This window comes from Heterodontus francisci, chromosome 20 (assembly GCF_036365525.1).
Source record: "Heterodontus francisci isolate sHetFra1 chromosome 20, sHetFra1.hap1, whole genome shotgun sequence".
NCBI classification, from domain to species: Eukaryota; Metazoa; Chordata; class Chondrichthyes; order Heterodontiformes; family Heterodontidae; genus Heterodontus; species Heterodontus francisci.
In genome coordinates this window covers 84,793,795-84,813,071 of record NC_090390.1, presented here as the reverse complement: position 1 = coordinate 84,813,071, position 19,277 = coordinate 84,793,795, and the positions used below count along the sequence as shown (strand labels likewise).

The 19,277-nt window shown below is 48.0% G+C and overlaps 2 protein-coding genes across 3 annotated transcripts in view; one reads left to right on the top strand and one right to left on the bottom strand.

Annotated features, from left to right (window-relative positions):
* The window catches only part of LOC137380978 (A-type potassium channel modulatory protein KCNIP2), a 466,186-nt gene that overhangs the window by 37,455 nt on the left and 409,454 nt on the right, over nt 1-19,277 (top strand). The window lies entirely within an intron of this gene.
* LOC137380992 (eukaryotic translation initiation factor 5A-2-like) lies at nt 614-1,037 on the bottom strand. Its single transcript, XM_068053412.1, has one exon. It carries the CDS (start codon nt 992-994, stop codon nt 614-616), a length of 381 nt encoding a protein of 126 aa, XP_067909513.1. The 5' UTR covers nt 995-1,037.

Genomic DNA, 19,277 nt, shown 5'->3' with positions numbered 1-19,277 from the left:
TATTTTCTTTCTCTGTCACAGCTGCCAGCTCTCAACATGGGGGCAAGCTCACGTCTCAACCGTCCTACTAATAATCTGCGGCAGGCAGTAGGAGCACACCAAAAACAAAAGCAGTAAATGCTGGAAATACTCAGCAGGTCAGGCAGCATCTGACCTTTCATCACAGCACTTAAATGTTAACTCTGCTTCTCTCTCCACAGATGCTCCCTGACCTGCTGAGTGTTGCCAGCACTTCCTGTTTTTGTTTCAGCATCTGCAGTATTTTGCTTTTGTGTCGTGGAAGAGCACACAAGATTAGGCAGAGATTGGTGGGACAGTGTAGAGGGAGCTTTACTCTGTATCTAACCCCGTGCTGTACCTGTCCTGGGAGTGTTTGATGGGACAGTGTAGAGGGAGCTTTACTCTGTATCTAACCCCATGCTGTACCTGTCCTGGGAGTGTTTGATGGGACAGTGTAGAGGTAGCTTTACTCTGTATCTAATCCCGTGCTGTACCTGTCCTGGGAGTGTTTGATGGGACAGTGTAGAGGGAGCTTTACTCTGTATCTAACCCCGTGCTGTACCTGTCCTGGGAGTGTTTGATGGGACAGTGTAGAGGGAGCTTTACTCTGTATCTAACCCCGTAGTATTTCTTTTCCCAGGTCACTATCTGCCAGCTTAAGATCCTCGCGTATCTCACCATTATCTGTCAACAAAGAGAGGTAGCCATCTGTAATTCCGATCAACTGATAATCATTTCTCTTGACATTGGGGACATCAACGTTGTGGGTAGAGGGGCAGATATCTTCATATTTCTTTGAAGTGAATATATCAAGGCCAACCATGTGAACCTTGGCATGCCCATGCTTGCCAGTCTTGGACGTTGACATTTCAACAATCTTACAAGGGCGCCCTTTCAGAACCACAAACCCGTTCTTGCGCAAAGAGGAACACTGTGTTGGGAAGGTTGCAGATGCCCCGGCATCTCCAGTGGTGAAATCTAGGGCGTCATCCATGGTCCTTGTGTTCAAGTGGAGACACCTCCAATTGTCCGGCAAGTAGGCCCTGTCCTGTGAGTGTTTGATGGGGACAGTGTAGAGGGAGCTTTACTCTGTATCTAACCCCGTTTTTTTTTTTTTTTCTCCATACTGTACCTGTCCTGGGAGTGTTTGATGGGGACAGTGTAGAGGGAGCTTTACTCTGTATCTAACCCCGTACTGTATCTGTCCTGGGAGTGTTTGATGGGACAGTGTAGAGGGAGCTTTACTCTCTATCTAACCCTGTGCTGTACCTGTTCTGGGAGTGTTTGATGGGGACAGTGTAGAGGGAGCTTTACTCTCTATCTAACCCTGTGCTGTACCAGCCCTGGAAGTGTTTGATGGGACAGTGTAGAGGGAGCTTTACTCTCTATCTAACCCTGTGCTGTACCTGTTCTGGGAGTGTTTGATGGGACAGTGTAGAGGGAGATCTACTCTATATCCAATCTGTACTGTACCTTCCCTGTATTATGTGCTGTTACATTTATCTCTTGCCTGCCATTAAAGGCTTTTGGATCTGGATTGTGTCAGCTGGGTTGAATTCGAAGTAACAAGCTATGCTTTTTAAACTATGCCTTTGGCCTTGTCTCTGAAGGACCTGGTGTCCCAGAACCAATGGATTGTCTACAGAATCCTAGCTCATCGACTATAAATAATGTATAGATTCATATACATCCTGTGCAGGGACATGTCGCTGATAAATAGCAGGTGAGCCTTTGGAAGCCCCAGGCTAAGCTTCAATACAAATGGAAAAGGCAATAAATAATTCAGTTTGGAGCCTGGCAATCTGCCAGCTGCCTGTCTTGTCTTTCAGACTCCAGTATTTCACTGCAATTGACAAATTGTCACCAACTGCGAACCTTTGGGTTCATTTGTTTTCTTTGGAACATGTCGTGATTTTGAGAATTTGATTGTCTGCTGGACCCCTCGAGCCTGTTGCCCTTTTCTGGTTCACTGACTTGTTTATGGACGATTGTCTCCCATGTTCTGCTGTATGGCCCATGTGTGTCTCAGTGTCTGCTCCTGTACGGTCCGTGTGTGTCTCAGTGTCTGCTCCTGTACGGCCCGTGTGTGTCTCAGTGTCAGCTCCTGTACGGCCCGTGTGTGTCTCAGTGTCTGCTCCTGTACGGCCCGTGTGTGTCTCAGTGTCAGCTCCTGTACGGCCCGTGTGTGTCTCAGTGTCTGCTCCTGTACGGCCCGTGTGTGTCTCAGTGTCTGCTCCTGTACGGCCCGTGTGTGTCTCAGTGTCAGCTCCTGTACGGCCCATGTGTGTCTCAGTGTCAGCTCCTGTACGGCCCGTGTGTGTCTCAGTGTCTGCTCCTGTACGGCCCGTGTGTGTCTCAGTGTCAGCTCCTGTACGGCCCGTGTGTGTCTCAGTGTCTGCTCCTGTACGGCCCGTGTGTGTCTCAGTGTCAGCTCCTGTACGGCCCATGTGTGTCTCAGTGTCAGCTCCTGTACAGTCCGTGTGTGTCTCAGTGTCAGCTCCTGTACGGCCCATGTGTGTCTCAGTGTCAGCTCCTGTACGGCCCGTGTGTGTCTCAGTGTCTGCTCCTGTACGGCCCGTGTGTGTCTCAGTGTCAGCTCCTGTACGGCCCGTGTGTGTCTCAGTGTCTGCTCCTGTACGGTCCGTGTGTGTCTCAGTGTCAGCTCCTGTACGGCCCATGTGTGTCTCAGTGTCAGCTCCTGTACAGTCCGTGTGTGTCTCAGTGTCAGCTCCTGTACGGTCCGTGTGTGTCTCAGTGTCAGCTCCTGTACGGTCCGTGTGTGTCTCAGTGTCAGCTCCTGTACGGCCCGTGTGTGTCTCAGTGTCAGCTCCTGTACGGCCCGTGTGTGTCTCAGTGTCTGCTCCTGTACGGCCCGTGTGTGTCTCAGTGTCAGCTCCTGTACAGTCCGTGTGTGTCTCAGTGTCAGCTCCTGTACGGCCCGTGTGTGTCTCAGTGTCTGCTCCTGTACGGCCCGTGTGTGTCTCAGTGTCAGCTCCTGTACGGTCCGTGTGTGTCTCAGTGTCAGCTCCTGTACAGTCCGTGTGTGTCTCAGTGTCAGCTCCTGTACAGTCCGTGTGTGTCTCAGTGTCAGCTCCTGTACGGCCCGTGTGTGTCTCAGTGTCTGCTCCTGTACGGCCCGTGTGTGTCTCAGTGTCAGCTCCTGTACGGTCCGTGTGTGTCTCAGTGTCAGCTCCTGTACAGTCCATGTGTGTCTCAGTGTCAGCTCCTGTACGGCCCGTGTGTGTCTCAGTGTCAGCTCCTGTACGGCCCGTGTGTGTCTCAGTGTCAGCTCCTGTACGGTCCGTGTGTGTCTCAGTGTCAGCTCCTGTACAGTCCGTGTGTGTCTCAGTGTCAGCTCCTGTACAGTCCGTGTGTGTCTCAGTCTCAGCTCCTGTACGGTCCGTGTGTGTCTCAGTGTCTGCTCCTGTACGGTCCGTGTGTGTCTCAGTGTCAGCTCCTGTACGGTCCGTGTGTGCCTCAGTGTCAGCTCCTGTATGGCCCGTGTATGTCTCAGTGTCAGCTCCTGTACGGCCCATGTGTGTCTCAGTGTCAGCTCCTGTACGGTCCATGTGTGTCTCAGTGTCAGCTCCTGTACAGTCCGTGTGTGTCTCAGTGTCAGCTCCTGTACAGTCCGTGTGTGTTTCAGTGTCAGCTCCTGTACGGTCCGTGTGTGTCTCAGTGTCAGCTCCTGTACGGCCCGTGTGTGTCTCAGTGTCTGCTCCTGTACGGCCCGTGTGTGTCTCAGTGTCAGCTCCTGTATGGCCCGTGTGTGTCTCAGTGTCAGCTCCTGTACGGCCCGTGTGTGTCTCAGTGTCAGCTCCTGTACGGCCCGTGTGTGTCTCAGTGTCTGCTCCTGTACGGTCCGTGTGTGTCTCGGTGTCAGCTCCTGTACGGTCCGTGTGTGTCTCAGTCTCAGCTCCTGTACTGCCCCTGTGTGTCTCAGTGTCAGCTCCTGTACAGTCCGTGTGTGTCTCAGTGTCTGCTCCTGTACGGCCCGTGTGTGTCTCAGTGTCAGCTCCTGTACGGCCCGTGTGTGTCTCAGTGTCAGCTCCTGTACGGCCCGTGTGTGTCTCAGTGTCTGCTCCTGTACGGCCCGTGTGTGTCTCAGTGTCAGCTCCTGTATGGCCCGTGTGTGTCTCAGTGTCAGCTCCTGTACGGCCCGTGTGTGTCTCAGTGTCTGCTCCTGTACGGTCCGTGTGTGTCTCAGTGTCAGCTCCTGTACGGTCCGTGTGTGTCTCAGTCTCAGCTCCTGTACGGCCCGTGTGTGTCTCAGTGTCAGCTCCTGTACGGTCCGTGTGTGTCTCAGTGTCAGCTCCTGTACTGCCCCTGTGTGTCTCAGTGTTAGCTCCTGTATGTGTACAGTACACAGCGAGTAAAAGGAAATGATTCAGATCTGCACATTAATAATAATTGCAGTGAGCCATGATTGGTTCAAAATGATATGGATGGGTAACTAGAGAAAGCCAGAGGGCATCATGGAAATATAAAGTAAACTAAGTAAACCCAGGCGGACCTGCGAGGAGACAGGCACCGGTGAGCGGGCCAAGGCGGACCTGCGAGGAGACAGGCACCGGTGAGCGGGCCAAGGCGGACCTGCGAGGAGACAGGCACCAGCCAGGGGGCCAAGGTAGACCTGCGAGGAGACAGGCACCGGTGAGCGGGCCAAGGCGGACCTGCAAGGAGACAGGCACCGACGAGCGGGCCAAGGCGGACCTGCGAGGAGACAGGCACCGGTGGGCGGGCCAAGGGGGACCTGCAAGGAGACAGGCACCGATGAGCGGGCCAAGGCGGACCTGCGAAGAGACAGGCACCGGCCAGGGGGCCAAGGTAGACCTGCGAGGAGACAGGCGCCGACGAGCGGGCCACGGCGGACCTGCAAGGAGATAGGCACCGGTGAGCGGGATTTCCAATGACTCACATACTCTCACACACTCTCACAGGGACAACAACAGTCTTCCACGACTGACATCATAGTTCAGAAAGTGACGTATTGCAAGGGGAGGCAGCTGATTGGTAAGTAGGAACAGGTGGGTATTTCTACCCTTTTTTACTACTTGTACTAATAGCTGAAGTAAAAGTCAAGGTCGGGATTTTAGATTGTAGTGGGTAGTGTTTGGAGTAGAATAAGGTCCCGAGTGTAATTAGTACTCTATATTAAAGGGAGTAACTAAGGAGCACAATCTAAGGCTAAGTCATGGCAGGAGAGCTCAGCCCTGTGGCATGCTCCTCCTGCCCTATGTGGGAAATCAGGGGCACTTCCAGTGTCCCTGGTGACCATGTGTGCAGGAAACTGGAGCTGCAGGTGGACTCACTGTGGAGCATCCGCGATGCTGAGGATGTTGTGGATAGCACGTTTAGTGAGGTAGTCACACTGCAGGTAATGGCTGCAGAGGCAGAAAAGGGATGGGTGACCACCAGACGGAGTAGTAGGTGCAGGCAGGTAATGCAGGGGTCCCCTGTGACCATCCCCCTCTCAAACAGATATACCGCTTTGAATACTGTTGGGGGGGGGGGTGGGGGGGGGGGGGGGGGGGAATGTCCTCTCAGGGGAAAGCAGCAATAGCCAAGTTCCAGGCACCACAGATGGCTCTGCTGCACAGGAGGGGATGAAAAAGAGTGGGAGAGCCATACTGATAGACGATTCAATCGTAAGGGGAACCGAAAGGCGTTTCTGTGGCCGCAAATGAGACTCTAGGAAGGTATGTTGCCTCCCTGGTGCTAGGGTCAAGGATCTCTCGGAGTGGCTGCAGGACATTCTGAAGGGCAAGGTTGAACAGTCAGAGGTCATGGTACACATTGGTACCAACGACATAGGTAGAAAGAGGGATGAGGTCCTGCAACAAGAATTTAGGGAGCTAGGTAGCAGATTAAAAAGCAGGACCTCAAAGGCTGTAATCTCTGGATTACTCCCGGTGCCACGTGCTAGTGAGTATAGGAATAGGAGGAAGAGCAGATGAATGTGTGGCTGAGGAGATGGTGCAGGAGGGAGGGCTTTAGTTTCCTGGATCACTGGGTCTGTTTCTGGCAAAGGTGGGACCTGTACAAGTTGGATGGGTTGCACCTGAACCGGAATGGGACAAGCATCCTTGCTGGGAGGTTTGCTAGTGCTGTTGGGGATGGGGGGTTTAAACTAATTTGGCAGGGGAATGGGTTACTGAGTGGAGGTACAGTAGTGGGTGATGCACAGTCAAATATAGAAGAGAAACTGAGTCAGTCTGGAAGACAGAGCAAATATAGACCTGTTAAGGCACAAGTGAAAAATACAAGGCTGGATTGCATCTATTTTAATGCAAGGAGTCTTACTAGTAAGGCAGATGAATTGAGGGCGTTGATTAGCACATGGGGTTATGATATTATTGCTATCACAGAGACATGGTTGAGGGAGGGGCAGGACTGGCAGCTCAATATTCCAGGGTATAGAATCTTCAGGCATGTCAGGGGAGGGGGTAAAAGAGGAGGTGTCATTGCACTGTTGATCAAGGAGTCAATTACTGCAGTAAGGAGGGATGATGTCTTCAAAGGTTCCTCAAATGAGGCCATATGGGTAGAACTTAAAACAAAATGGGGGCAATCACTTGGCTGGTAGTGTACTAAAGGCCTCCAAACAGTCAGGGAGAGATAGAGGAGCAGATATGTAGGCAAATCTCAAAGAGGTGTAAAAATAATAGGGGAATAATAGTAGGGGATTTCAACTTACCCAATATCAACTGGGATAGTCTTAGTGCAAAAATGGTGCAGTGGTTAGCACCACAGCCTCACAGCTCCAGCAACCCAGGTTCAATTCTAGGTACTGCCTGTGTGGAGTTTGCAAGTTCTCCTTGTGACTACGTGGGTTTCCGCCGGGTGCTCTGGTTTCCTCCTACAGCCAAAGACTTGCAGGTTGATAGGTAAATTGGCCATTGTAAATTGCCCCTAGTGGAGGTAGGTGATAGGAGAATGGTGGGGATGTGGTAGGGAATATGGGATTAATGTAGGATTAGCATAAATGGGTGGTTGTCGGTCAGCACAGACTCGGTGGGCCGAAGGGCCTGGTTCAGAGCTGTATCTCTATATGACTCTAAAAGGCTTAAATGGGGAGGAATTCTTAAAATGCATACAGGAGAGCTTTTTGAGCCAGTACGTAGATAGACCTACAAGAGAAGGGGCAGTACTGGACCTAATCCTAGAGAATGAAGCCAGATAAGTGGTAGAAGTGTCAGTGTGGGAGCATTTCGGGGATAGTGACCATAACTCTGTAAGATTTAAAGTAGTTATGGAAAAGCACAAAGATGGAGTGGAAATAAAGGTACTGAATTGGGGGAAGGCCGATTTTAAGATGATAAAACAAAATCTGGCCAAAGTGGATTGGGAGCAGCTACTTGTAGGAAAGTTGAGATCAGATCAGTGGGAGTCATTCAAAGAGGAAATAGTGAGAGTTCAGAGACAACATGTACCCGTTAAGGTGAATGGTAGGACCAACAAGTTCAGGGAACCCTGGATGTCAAGGGATATAGAGGATTGGATCAGGAAAAAAAAGGGGGCTTATGGCAGATTCAGAGCGCTGAAAACAGTGGAGGCCCTAGAGGAGTATAGAAAGTGTAGGGGGGTACTTAAAAAAGTAATTAAGAGAGTGAAGAGGGGACATGAAAAAACACAGGCGGGCAAGATAAAGGAAAATCCTAAAGCGTCTTTTATAAGTATATTAAGGGCAAGAGGATAAGCAGGGAAAGGGTAGGGCCCATTAGGGACCAAAGTGGCAATCTGTGTGTGGAGCCAGAGGACATAGGTGAGATTTTAAATGATTACTTTTCATCTGTGTTCACTATGGAGAAGGACGACGTAGGTGTAGAGATCAGGGAGGGGGATTGTGATATACTTAAACGTATTAGCATTGAAAGGGAGGAAGTATTAGCTGTTTTAGCGGGCTTAAAAGTGGATAAATCCCCAGGCCCAGATGAGATGTATCCCAGGTTGTTATGTGAGGCAAGGGAGGAGATAGCAGGGGCTCTGACACAAATTTTCAAATCCTCTCTGGCCACAGGAGAGGTGCCAGAGGACAGGAGGACAGCGAATGTGGTACCATTATTCAAGAAGGGTAGCAGGGATAAACCAGGTAATTACAGGCCAGTGAGTCTAACATCAGTGATTGGGAAACTATTGGAAAAAGTTCTGAGGGACAGGATTAATCTCCACTTGGAGAGACAGGGATTAATCAGGGATAGTCAACATGGCTTTGTCAGGGGGAGATCGTGCTGACTTACTTGATTGAATTTTATGAGGAGGTGACTCGATGTGTAGATGAGGGTAAAGCAGTTGATGTAGTCTACATGGACTTCAGTAAGGCTTTTGATAAGATCCCATATGGGAGATTGGTTAAGAAGGTAAGAGCCCATGGGAACCAGGGTAATTTGGCAAATTGGATCTAAAATTGGCTTAGTGACAGGAGACAGAGGGTGATGGTCGAGGGTTGTTTCTGTGAGTGGAAGCCTGTGACCAGTGGTGTACCACAGGGATCAGTGCTGGGACCCTTGCTGTTTGTAGTGTACATTAATGATTTAGACATGAATATAGGAGGTATGATCAGTAAATTCACAGATGACACAAAAATTGGTGGTGTCGTAAATAGTGAGGAGAAAATCCTTAGATTACAGGACAATATAGATGGGCTGGTAAGATGGGCGGAGATGTGGCAAATGGAATTTAATCCTGAGAAGTGTGGGGTGATGCATTTTGGGAGGACTAACAAGGCAAGGGAATATACAATGGATGGTAGGACCCTAGGACGTACAGAAGGTCAGAGAGACCTTGGTGTACTTGTCCATAGATCACTGAAGGCAGCAGCACAGATAGATAAGGTGGTTAAGAAAGCATATGGGATACTTGCCTTTATTAGCCGAGGCATAGAATATAGGAGCAGGGAGGTTATGATGGAGCTGTATAAAATGCTAGTTAGGCCACAGCTGGAGTACTGTGTACAGTTCTGGGCACCACACTATAGGAAGGATGTGATTGCACTGGAGAGGGTGCAGAGGAGATTCACCAGGATGTTGCCTGGGCTGGAGCATTTCAGCTACGAAGAGAGACTGAAAAGGCTGAGGGGAGATATGATTGAGGTATACAAAATTATGAGGGGCATTGATAGGTTAGATGGGAAGAAACTTTTTCCCTTAGCGGAGGGGTCAATAACCAAGGGGCATAGATTTAAGGTAAGGGGCAGGAGGTTTAGAGGTGATTTGAGGAAATAAATTTTCACCCAGAGGGTGGTTGGAATGTGGAACACACCGCCTGAAGGGATGGTTGAGGCAGGAGCCATCACAACATTTAAGACGTATTTAGATGAGCACTTGAAACGCCATAGCATACAAGGCTACGGGCCAAGTGCTGGAAAATGGGATTAGAATAGATAGGTGCTTGATGGCCGGCACAGACACAATGGGCCGAAGGGCCTGTTTTTGTGCTGTATTACTCTATAACTCTATAAATCAGGACATTAGTTCTAACCTCGGAATGTTGCTAAAAGAACATAAAGCTGAAGGAAAGATTGCATTTATAGAATGTCTTCGTTTTTAATCATTCATGGAATGTGGGTGTCACATGTGTTTGAGAACTGAGTAGCTTACTTGGCCAATTCAGAGGGCAGTTAAGAGTCAACCATATTGCTGTGGGGCTGGAGTCACATGTAGGATAGACCAGGTAAGGATGGCAGATTTCATTGGAACATAGGAACATATGAAGCAGTCCGTGTCCAGATGCAGCAAGACCTGGACAACATCCAGACTTGGGTTGATAAGTGGCAATTAACATTCACCAGGCAATGACCATCTCAAACAAGAGAGAATCTAACTATCTCCCCTTGATATTCAATGGCATTACAATCGCTGAATCCCCCACTATCAACATTCTGGGGGTTACCATTGACCAGAAACTGAACTGGAGTAGCCATATAAATACCGTGGCTACAAGAGCAGGTCAGAGGCTAGGAATCCCGAGATGAGTAACTCACCTCCTGACTCCCCAAAGCCTGTCACCCCATCCACGAACATTCACTCCCTCCACCACCGACGCACAGTGGCAGCAGTGTGTACCATCTACAAGATGCACTGCAGCAACTCACCAAGACTCATTCGACAGCACCTTCCAAACCCATGACCTCTACCAACTAGAAGGACAAGAGCAGCAGATGCATGGGAACACCACCACCTGAAAGTTCCCTTCCGAGTCACACACCATCCTGACTTGGAACGATATCGCCGTTCCTTCACTGTCACTGGGTCAGAATCCTGGAACTCCCTTCCTAACAGCACTGTGGGTGTACCTACCCCACACGGACTGCAGCAGTTCAAGAAGGCAGCTCACCACCACCTTCTCAAGGGTAATTTGGGATGGGCAATAAATGCTGGCCTGGCCAGCGACGCCCACATCCCATGAATGAATAAAAAAAGGAATAGGAGCAGGAGGAGGCTGTTCAGCCCCTCAAGCTTGTTCCGCCATTCAATGAGATCATGGCTGACCTGTGACCTAACTCCATACCCCCCACCTATTCCGCATATCCCTTAATACCTTTGTATACAAAAATCTATCAATCTCAGTATTAAAATGAACAATGAATCTAACATCAATCGCCATTTGTAGAAAAGATTTCCAAACGTCTGACTTGTTCCCTAAAGGATATCAGTGAACAAATTGGGGTCATCATTATTTACACTAGCTTTTTATTCCAGATTTATCTAATAAACTGAATTGAAATTCCCCACTTATCATGGTAGGATTTGCATTCATGCTGCTGGATAATAAGCCAGTAACATAACCATGATATTAATACCTACACTGTCAGCAGCATGTCAAAATATTTACAAACTTATGAAAATGATTCAAACACTCTCTGGTCCAGCCGGCCTATCCAATATATTTACAATATTTGCAATACCTTGTGCATGATAGTATAATCATTCTCTACCCACAAGCAGCTTGTACACACTACTGAGTCAGCGGCGCTTGAGATGGCTTGGCCGTGTGAGCCGCATGGAAGATGGCAGGATCCCCAAAGACACATTGTACAGCGAGCTCGCCACTGGTATCAGACCCACCGGCCGTCCATGTCTCCGCTTTAAAGACGTCTGCAAACGCGGCATGAAATCCTGTGACATTGATCACAAGTCGTGGGAGTCAGTTGCCAGCATTCGCCAGAGCTGGCGGGCAGCCATAAAGACAGGGCTAAATTGTGGCGAGTCGAAGAGACTTAGTAGTTGGCAGGAGAAAAGACAGAGGCGCAAGGGGAGAGCCAACTGTGCAACAGCCCCGACAAACAAATTTCTCTGCAGCACCTGTGGAAGAGCCTGTCACTCTAGAATTGGCCTTTATAGCCACTCCAGGCACTGCTTCACAAACCACTGACCACCTCCAGGCGCGTATCCATTGACTCTCGAGATAAGGAGGCCCAAAGAACGAACAGAACACACCCACAAGCAGAACCAGGCAATCTCCTGGGAGAAGTGAGAAACCAGATTAAAAATCCCAGGCCAAATTGGGAAACAAAATATGGAAAATGCCTCTCGAACCCCTTCAAACTGGTCCAGGTGATCACATTGACTGGATTAACATTACGAGGAACCTGCATTTTGTATGAGATGTTCTCCTCCTCAGCCAGAAACAGGTCCAGCTCTTGTTTGAAGGAATTCAGTAAATTGGAGTCCACTGCACGACCTGGGAGCCTGTTCCAGAAGTTCACTCCTCCCTGAGAAAACCATCTCCAAATATCTGACCTTGATTTAAGTGTCTGTGACTTGTAAACTGTTATGGCTGATCCTCCTGAACCTGTTCAGTTGAAACAATTGGTCGACATAAACACAACCTGATCTCTGCATTCTTTTATAATTCTCAATCAAATTGGCCCCTGAGTCTACACATTTCTAAAGTATACAGTCCCAGCTCTTTGAGTCTATCTGGGTAAACTGGGGATTACTCTGGGTTCTCCTCTGCTCCCCTCCCAAAGTCCCCCACCATGTAGAGTCGCAGACAGAAGTGAATCATTCCCTTTTACCTGTGACCGATAACTGTGGCCTCCAGGTCTGTGCAGATCTCAAGATAACCACATTCCTCATGTTGAACCAACCATGTCCAACACTGAATTCCCATTGTCTCATTAATAATGATCATGAAACTACCAGACTGTAGTAAAAACTTATCTGGTTCACTAATCTGTCTACATGTGACTCCAGAAGCACAGCAATGTGGTTGACTCTTAACTGCCGTCTGAAATGGCCTAGGAAGCCACTCAGTTGTACCAAATTGCTACAGAAAAGTCAAGTTACAATAAAACCAGACGGAACAACTAACATTAACCTAGGCACCAGGAACAACAAAGGCACACCCTGCCCAAATGACCCTGCAAAGCTCTCCTTGCTAACATCTAGGAATTTGTACCAAAATTGGGAGAGCTGTCCCACAGACAACTCAACCAGCAGCCTGACCTAGTCATATTCACTGAATCATACCTTACAGCCAATGTCGCAGGTTCCTCCATCACCATCCCTGGGTTTGTGATGTCCCACCAGCAGGACATTTCCACCAAAGGTGGTAGCACAGTGGGATATAGTCCAGTAGGAGTGGCCCTAAGAGTCCTCAACATTGACTCCAGACCCCATGAAATCTCATGACATCAAGTCAAAATGGACAAGGAAACCTCCTGCTGATTACCACTACTGCTCTCCCTCAGCTGATGAATCAGTACTTCTCCATGTTGAACAGCACTTGGAAGAAGCAATGAGGGTGGCAAGGACACAGAATGTACTCTGGGTTGGGGACTTCAATGTCCATCACCAAGAGTGGCTCGGTAGCAGCACGACTGGCCGAGGCGACAAAAATCCTAAAGGACATATCTGCCAGACTAGGCCTTCGGCAGGTGGTGAGAGAATCAACAAGAGGGAAAAATCTATTTGACCTCGTCATCAGCAGTCTACCTGCCACAGATACATCTGTCCATGACAGTGTTGGTAGGAGTGACCACCGTACAGTCCTTAGAATAGAATCATAGATTCATAGAAAGTTTAAGGCACCGAAAGTGGCCACTTGGCCCACCGTGTCTGTACTGGATATTGAACAAGCAGTCTGATAATTTAGCGACAGTGGAAGGATCGAGAGAGGTGCTGGTGAGGTAGAGCTGAGGGTCATCAGTGTACATGTGCAAGCTGATGTGTTTACGGATGATGTCACCGAGGGGCAGCATGTAGATGGAAATATGAGATATGAAATATAAGGATAGATCCCGGGGGACACCAGAGGTAACAGTTTGGGAGGAGGAAGAAAAGCCATTACAAGGGATTCTCTGGCTGCAATTAGATAAATAAGAATGGAACCAGGTGAGAGCAGTCCCACCCAGCTGGACGACAGTGGAGAGGTGTTGGAGCAGGATGGTGTGGTCAACCTTGTCAAAGGCAGCAGACAGGTCGAGAAGGATGAGGAGGGAAGGTTTACCTTTGTCACAGTCACACAGGATGTCATTTGTGAAGTTGATAAGAGCTGTTTTGGTACTGTGGCAGGGGGAAACCTGATTGGAGGATTCAAACATGGAGTTCTGGGAAAGATGGACCTGGATTTGGGGAGTGACAACATGTTGAAGGACTTTGGAGAGGAAAGGGAGGTTGCAGACAGGAAGGTAGTTTGCAAAGATGGTGGAGTCAAAGGTTGTTTTTCTGAGGAGATGGATGCCGACAGCAGATTTTGATGGAGGGGGGACAATATCTGAGGAGAGAGAACTCTTAACAATATCATCTAATGTGGAAGCCAGGAAGGGAAGTTGGGTGCTCAGCAGTTTAGTGGGAATAGGATCGAGGGAGCAGGAGGTGGCTCTCAAGGACAAGATGAGATTGGAGAGGGCATGAGGGGAGGTAGGAGAGAAACAAGAGCAAGGTGGGAGTTCAGGGCTAGGGTTCGGGGAGCATGAGAGGAAGTTTGGCTCAGTGGGCTAGTGGATGGGAGGGACACGACTGAGGCAGTTGAACAGATGATCTCAATCTTAGTGACAAAGAAATTCATAACCTTCTACAGGATGAATAATCTGTGTAGGTACAGAAATGAGAGAAAATGGATGGGAAGAGCTGGTGAGAATAAAAGATAGAGAGAAAGGCGAGGGCAATGAGAGGAGAGGGAGAGCGAGAGGGAGACACAGTGAGAGGCAAACGCAGAGAGAGAGAGGAAACAGACACAGAGAGGAACGAAGGGAAGCAGATGGGCAGAGGTGGAAGTGAAAGCAATCAGCAGACCAAGAGTGGAGGGAGACGGACAGATGGAGATAAAGAAAATAGGAAGACAGATGGAGAGCAGAAGGAGAAGGCTGTAGAGAGAAAAGGGAGACAGAGTAGAAAGATAGAGGGACAGGGAGACTAGATGACAGGATGGGGAAGAAAGCAGTTGAAAGTTTATTCTGAAGGAACAAGAGAGGAAGTTTTAGAATTTTCCTGAGAATCCCCACTGTAATTTCGTCAGAAATCCCAGATAAACTGCATGAACCAGGCTCCACCCATCTTCTGCCACAGTTACACCAGCCAATAGGGAAAGTCCCCAAGGAAATTGCCAGCCACTGACCATAGTCATTCGGCTAAAATAGAGCTGCAGGACCAGATGTGATGGAGAGATCGAAGGCCGGAGGGCCTATGGGGACCAACTATCCCTAACAGTTCTCAATGTCTCTCTGGCTGGCAGATTTAATGCAGTTTACATTCTAAGTTTTCATTGGCTAAAAACTGACTGCGAAAGATGTTTTTTCAGGCAATTGAAAGGTTGGAGTACAGGGATTGACCTCATTGATACAAGCAGGTTAATCTTTGGCGGGTCTGTTTTCACATCTGACAAGGAGGGACCTGGCTGCTAAATAAATTCATTGCAACAACATGTACTCTTGTACATTTATTCTTCAACATGTGTGCCTGTGTGTCTTTGTGTGTGTGATAATTGTGTGTATGTGGCTGTGTGTGTATGTGTGTGTCTGTGTATGTATCTATCTGTCTTTGTGTGTGTGTGTTTATTGTGTGTCTGTGTACCTTTGTGTGTGGTTTTGTGCAAGTGTACGTGTATATGTGCATACTTGTATGTGAGCACATATGTGTGAATGCATGATATAGAGGGCAAGAGCTGACACTAAACAGGAGTTTGAGGAGCTTTTTGAAAGGTGGTGGAGAGATGGCGATGGCGGGAGGGACCGAGGGAGAGAATTAGGGACAAATATTTCTCCTGGTGCAGAGTTTTGTGTAGCAGCAGCATTGATGATGAAAGATTTACCCCTTAGGGTGCAGAGTGATGGATAAAGGAACTAACGTCTATAGTGGGGGAGGAGAGCCAGTGTACAAGCAGGGCGAAGCCGGGTAAACCCAATAACGGTGCTGAAGAGGTTAAAAATTTGTTTTCAAACTGAGGCAGCTATGTTCTTGAGAATTAGATTTCTCTTGAATGATATTGGGTATTAAGTGCATATTATGGCCTGTAGTTGTGCTAATGTGATCTAAATATTGTCCTTTTTGAATAGAAGGAATGGACTGATTCTAGTGGTTATATTTATTTCCGCTCTCTTCCTGCCTCAGTTATTGATGTCGTTTAGTCAACTCAGTGGGACCAGCTACCAAGAGATAACTCTGCTTGAAAGATTACTAAAGGGTCTACAGCTGTGCTTTCCAAAACTGCAAGCTCATGCCATGACAATCCAGCCCAGGTTGCTCATGCCTCTCAGTCAGAAGGATCCCACTCTTGGTGGTTGGTGCCTTTAGCTGCCTGGACCCTAAGCTCCGGTATTCCCTCCCGTAGCCTGTCCAATGTGTGAAGTGTGGCACAGTTTGTAGCACTCTCGCCTGTGAGTTACCAGGCTGTGTGTTCAGGTCCAACTCTGGGGCTTTTGCACCAAAATCTAGGGGAGTGTTGTGTATGAGATAAGAGGTGCCGTCTTTCTGATGAGATGTCAAACCAAGGCTCCATATGCCTGCTTGGGTGAATGTAAAAGATCCCATGGCAGTATTTCGAAGAAGAGCGGGGGTGGGGGGGAGTTCTCCCCCGTGTCCTGGGGCCAATATTTATCCCACAATCAACATCACAAAAACAGACGATCTGGTGATTATCACATTGCTGCTTGTGGGAGCTTGCTGTGCGTAAATTGGCTCCCGCATTTCCTACGTTACAACAGTGACTACACATCAAAAAGTACTTCATTGGCTGTAAAGTGCTTTGAGACGTCCAGCGGTTGTGAAAAGGGCTATACAAATGCAAGTCTTTCATTTTTTTCTAAATCTCTCCACCTCTCTATTTCTCTTTCCTGCTTTAAGACGCTCCTTAAAACCTACCTCTTTGCGTTATCTGCCGAGTATCCCTTTATGTGGCTTGGTGTAAAATTTTGATAACGCTCCGCTGAAGCGTCTTGGGCGGTTTACTACATTAAAGGTGCTGCATAAATGCAAGTTGTTGTTGGGAGTGGTGGGTTCAAATCCACTTTCGGGACTTGAACACAAATCTAAACTGACGTCACCACTGAATTATTGAGTCACCCAACACACCCACCCTCGCGGCAACTCCCGTCTCCCGCCATTCGTCACCTGACACGCCCATTCTCACAGCAATCTGCCTTCCCATGTCGAATCAGAGTGCAAAGAAACTCTTCATTACACAATGTATTGCTTCCTGACTGTCAGTCTGACAGCCTTTCGTGCCCATCTCCAATTATTTTGTAATTAATAAATAACACTGTTGAAAGGAAGGGTAATGTCCCCGTGATTATTCACCTGAGTTGCCCACTGGCTATTTATCTTAATTACTAGAAATTCCAGGGCAATTCTGAAGCACCTTTCACAATCTCAGGATGTCCCAAAGTACTTAACAGCCAATGAAGTACTTTGCAAGTATACTCACTGTTGTAATACAGGGAAACATGGCAGTCAATTTGCACACAGCAAGATCCCACAAACAGCGATGAGGCCTTCTCTGTTACAAAGGGTCTGCTAATGAGAAAACCCTGTAAAAGGAAGTCTAATAATGAGGCTTCTTTTTAACAGGAGAATCATTTAGTGAAGTTCCTCTTTAACAGGGGGTCTGATAATAGGGGTCTTCTTAAACAGGAAGTCTGATAGTGAAAGACCATATTAACAGGAAGTCTGATAATGTGGGCCCCAGTTTAACATGGGGTCTGATAAAGGGGCTCCTCTTTAACATGGGGTCTGATAAAGGGGGTCCTCTTTAACAGGGGATCTGATGATGAAACATTTCAATAGGGATCCTGAAGACAAAACTACTTCCTGAAAGAGTTTCTGCTGCTGGAAGAATGGATGAGGTGAGTGGTTAGCACTTCCTAAAATCACCCGCAATGTCGCAGATAGAGAGCTAGAAGTAAGAGTATAGTTGGCAAGAAATACATAGAAACAGGAGGATAGTAAGTGGACTGGAGACTCTATGTCTGTCCAAACATCACTAGACTGCGATATGCTGTGAAAAGCCTGGCAAGAGTTTTATTACTCGCTTCTGGGTGGAGAGTTCAAAGTACTTAAAGCAGAAATGCATCGGCTGACTAGCTGCATAACATTAAACATTAGAATAGCTCTCTGTGACCACTTAAAGGAAGATTTGCACTGATATCACAAATCTCAGGAAACTCGGCTTCCAGCGACAGTTTCATGATAGAGATCAGAGCAACCTTTCCCAGCACTATCCTGTTTAAAAAGGGCCCCTCCCCATTAGAATCCTTTAAACAAAGTGCTTTACAATCAATTACGTATGTCTGATGTGGAATTAATGTTGTGATGTGGGAAGCTCGGCAGTCAGTTTGCACAGAGCAAGCTCCCACAAACAGCAATGGGATAATGATCAGTTCATCTGTTTTAGTGATGTTGTTTGGGGGAATAAATATTGGGCAGGACACCAGGGGAAACTCCCCTTCCCTTCAAAATAACCCCATGTGATCTTTTACATCCACCTGAAAGGAGCTCAGTTTATCGCAGCTCATCTCAAAGACAGCAGCCCTCAGTACAGTACCAGCGGTATAAGTCTAGCCTTTGCACTCAAGTGCCTGGAGTGGGTCTGAAACCCATAACCTCCTGATTTAGGGGTGAACACTCTGCCCACAGGCTCAGCCACTGCTGGTTAACTCACTCCTTGTTCACGAAATGAGTGGAAGAATGTAAATGCATTGGAAACAGTTCAAAGAAGATAGTATCCATTGGAGTTTGGAAGAGTAAAAGGCAACTTGATTGAAACATATAAGATCCTGAGGGGTCTTGACAGGGTGGATGTGGAAAGGATGTTTCCCCTTGTGGGAGAATATAGAACTAGGAGTCACTGTTTAAAAATAAGGGGTCGCCCATTTAAGACAGAGATGAGAAGAATTTTTTTAAGAGGTTCATGAGTCTTTAGAATTCTCTTCCTCAAAAGGCGGTGGAAGCAGAGTCTTTGATATTTTTAAAGCAGAGATAGATTTTTGATAAGCAAGGAGGTGAAAATTTTTTTTTTAATTCATTCATGGGATGTGGGCGTCACTGGCTATGCCAGCATTTATTGCCCATCCCTAATTGCCCTTGAGAAGGTGGTGGTGAGCTGCCTTCTTGAACCGCTGCAGTCCATTTGGGGTAGGTACACCCACAGTGCTGTTAGGAAGGGAGTTCCAGGATTTTGACCCAGCAACAGTGAAGGAACGGCGATATAGTTCCAAGTCAGGATGGTGTGTGACTTGGAGAGGAACTTGCAGGTGGTGATGTTCCCATGCATCTGCTGCCCTTGTCCTTCGAGGTGGTAGAGGTCGCGGGTTTGGAAGGTGCTGTCTAAGGAACCTTGGTGCGTTGCTGCAGTGCATCTTGTATATGGTACACACTGCTGCCACTGTGCATCAGTGGTGGAGGGAGTGAATGTTTGTGGATGGTGTGCCAATCAAGCGGGCTGCTTTGTCCTGGATGGTGTCGAGCTTCTTGCGTGTTGTTGGAGCTGCACCCATCCAGGCAGTGGAGAGTATTCCATCACACTCCTGACTTGTGCCTTGTCGATGGATGGACAGGCTTTGGGGAGTCAGGAGGTGAGTTACTTATCTCATGATTCCTAGCCTCTGACCTGCTCTTGTAGCCACGGTATTTATAAGGCTACTCCAGTTCAGTTTCTGGTCAATGGTAGCCCCTAGGATGTTGATAGTGGGGGATTCAGCAATGGTAATGCCATTGAATGTCAAGGGGAGATGGTTAGATTCTCTCTTGTTGGAGATGGTCATTGCCTGGCACATGTGTGGCGCGAATGTTACTTACCACTTATCAGCCCAAGCCTGGATATTGTCCAGGTCTTGCTGC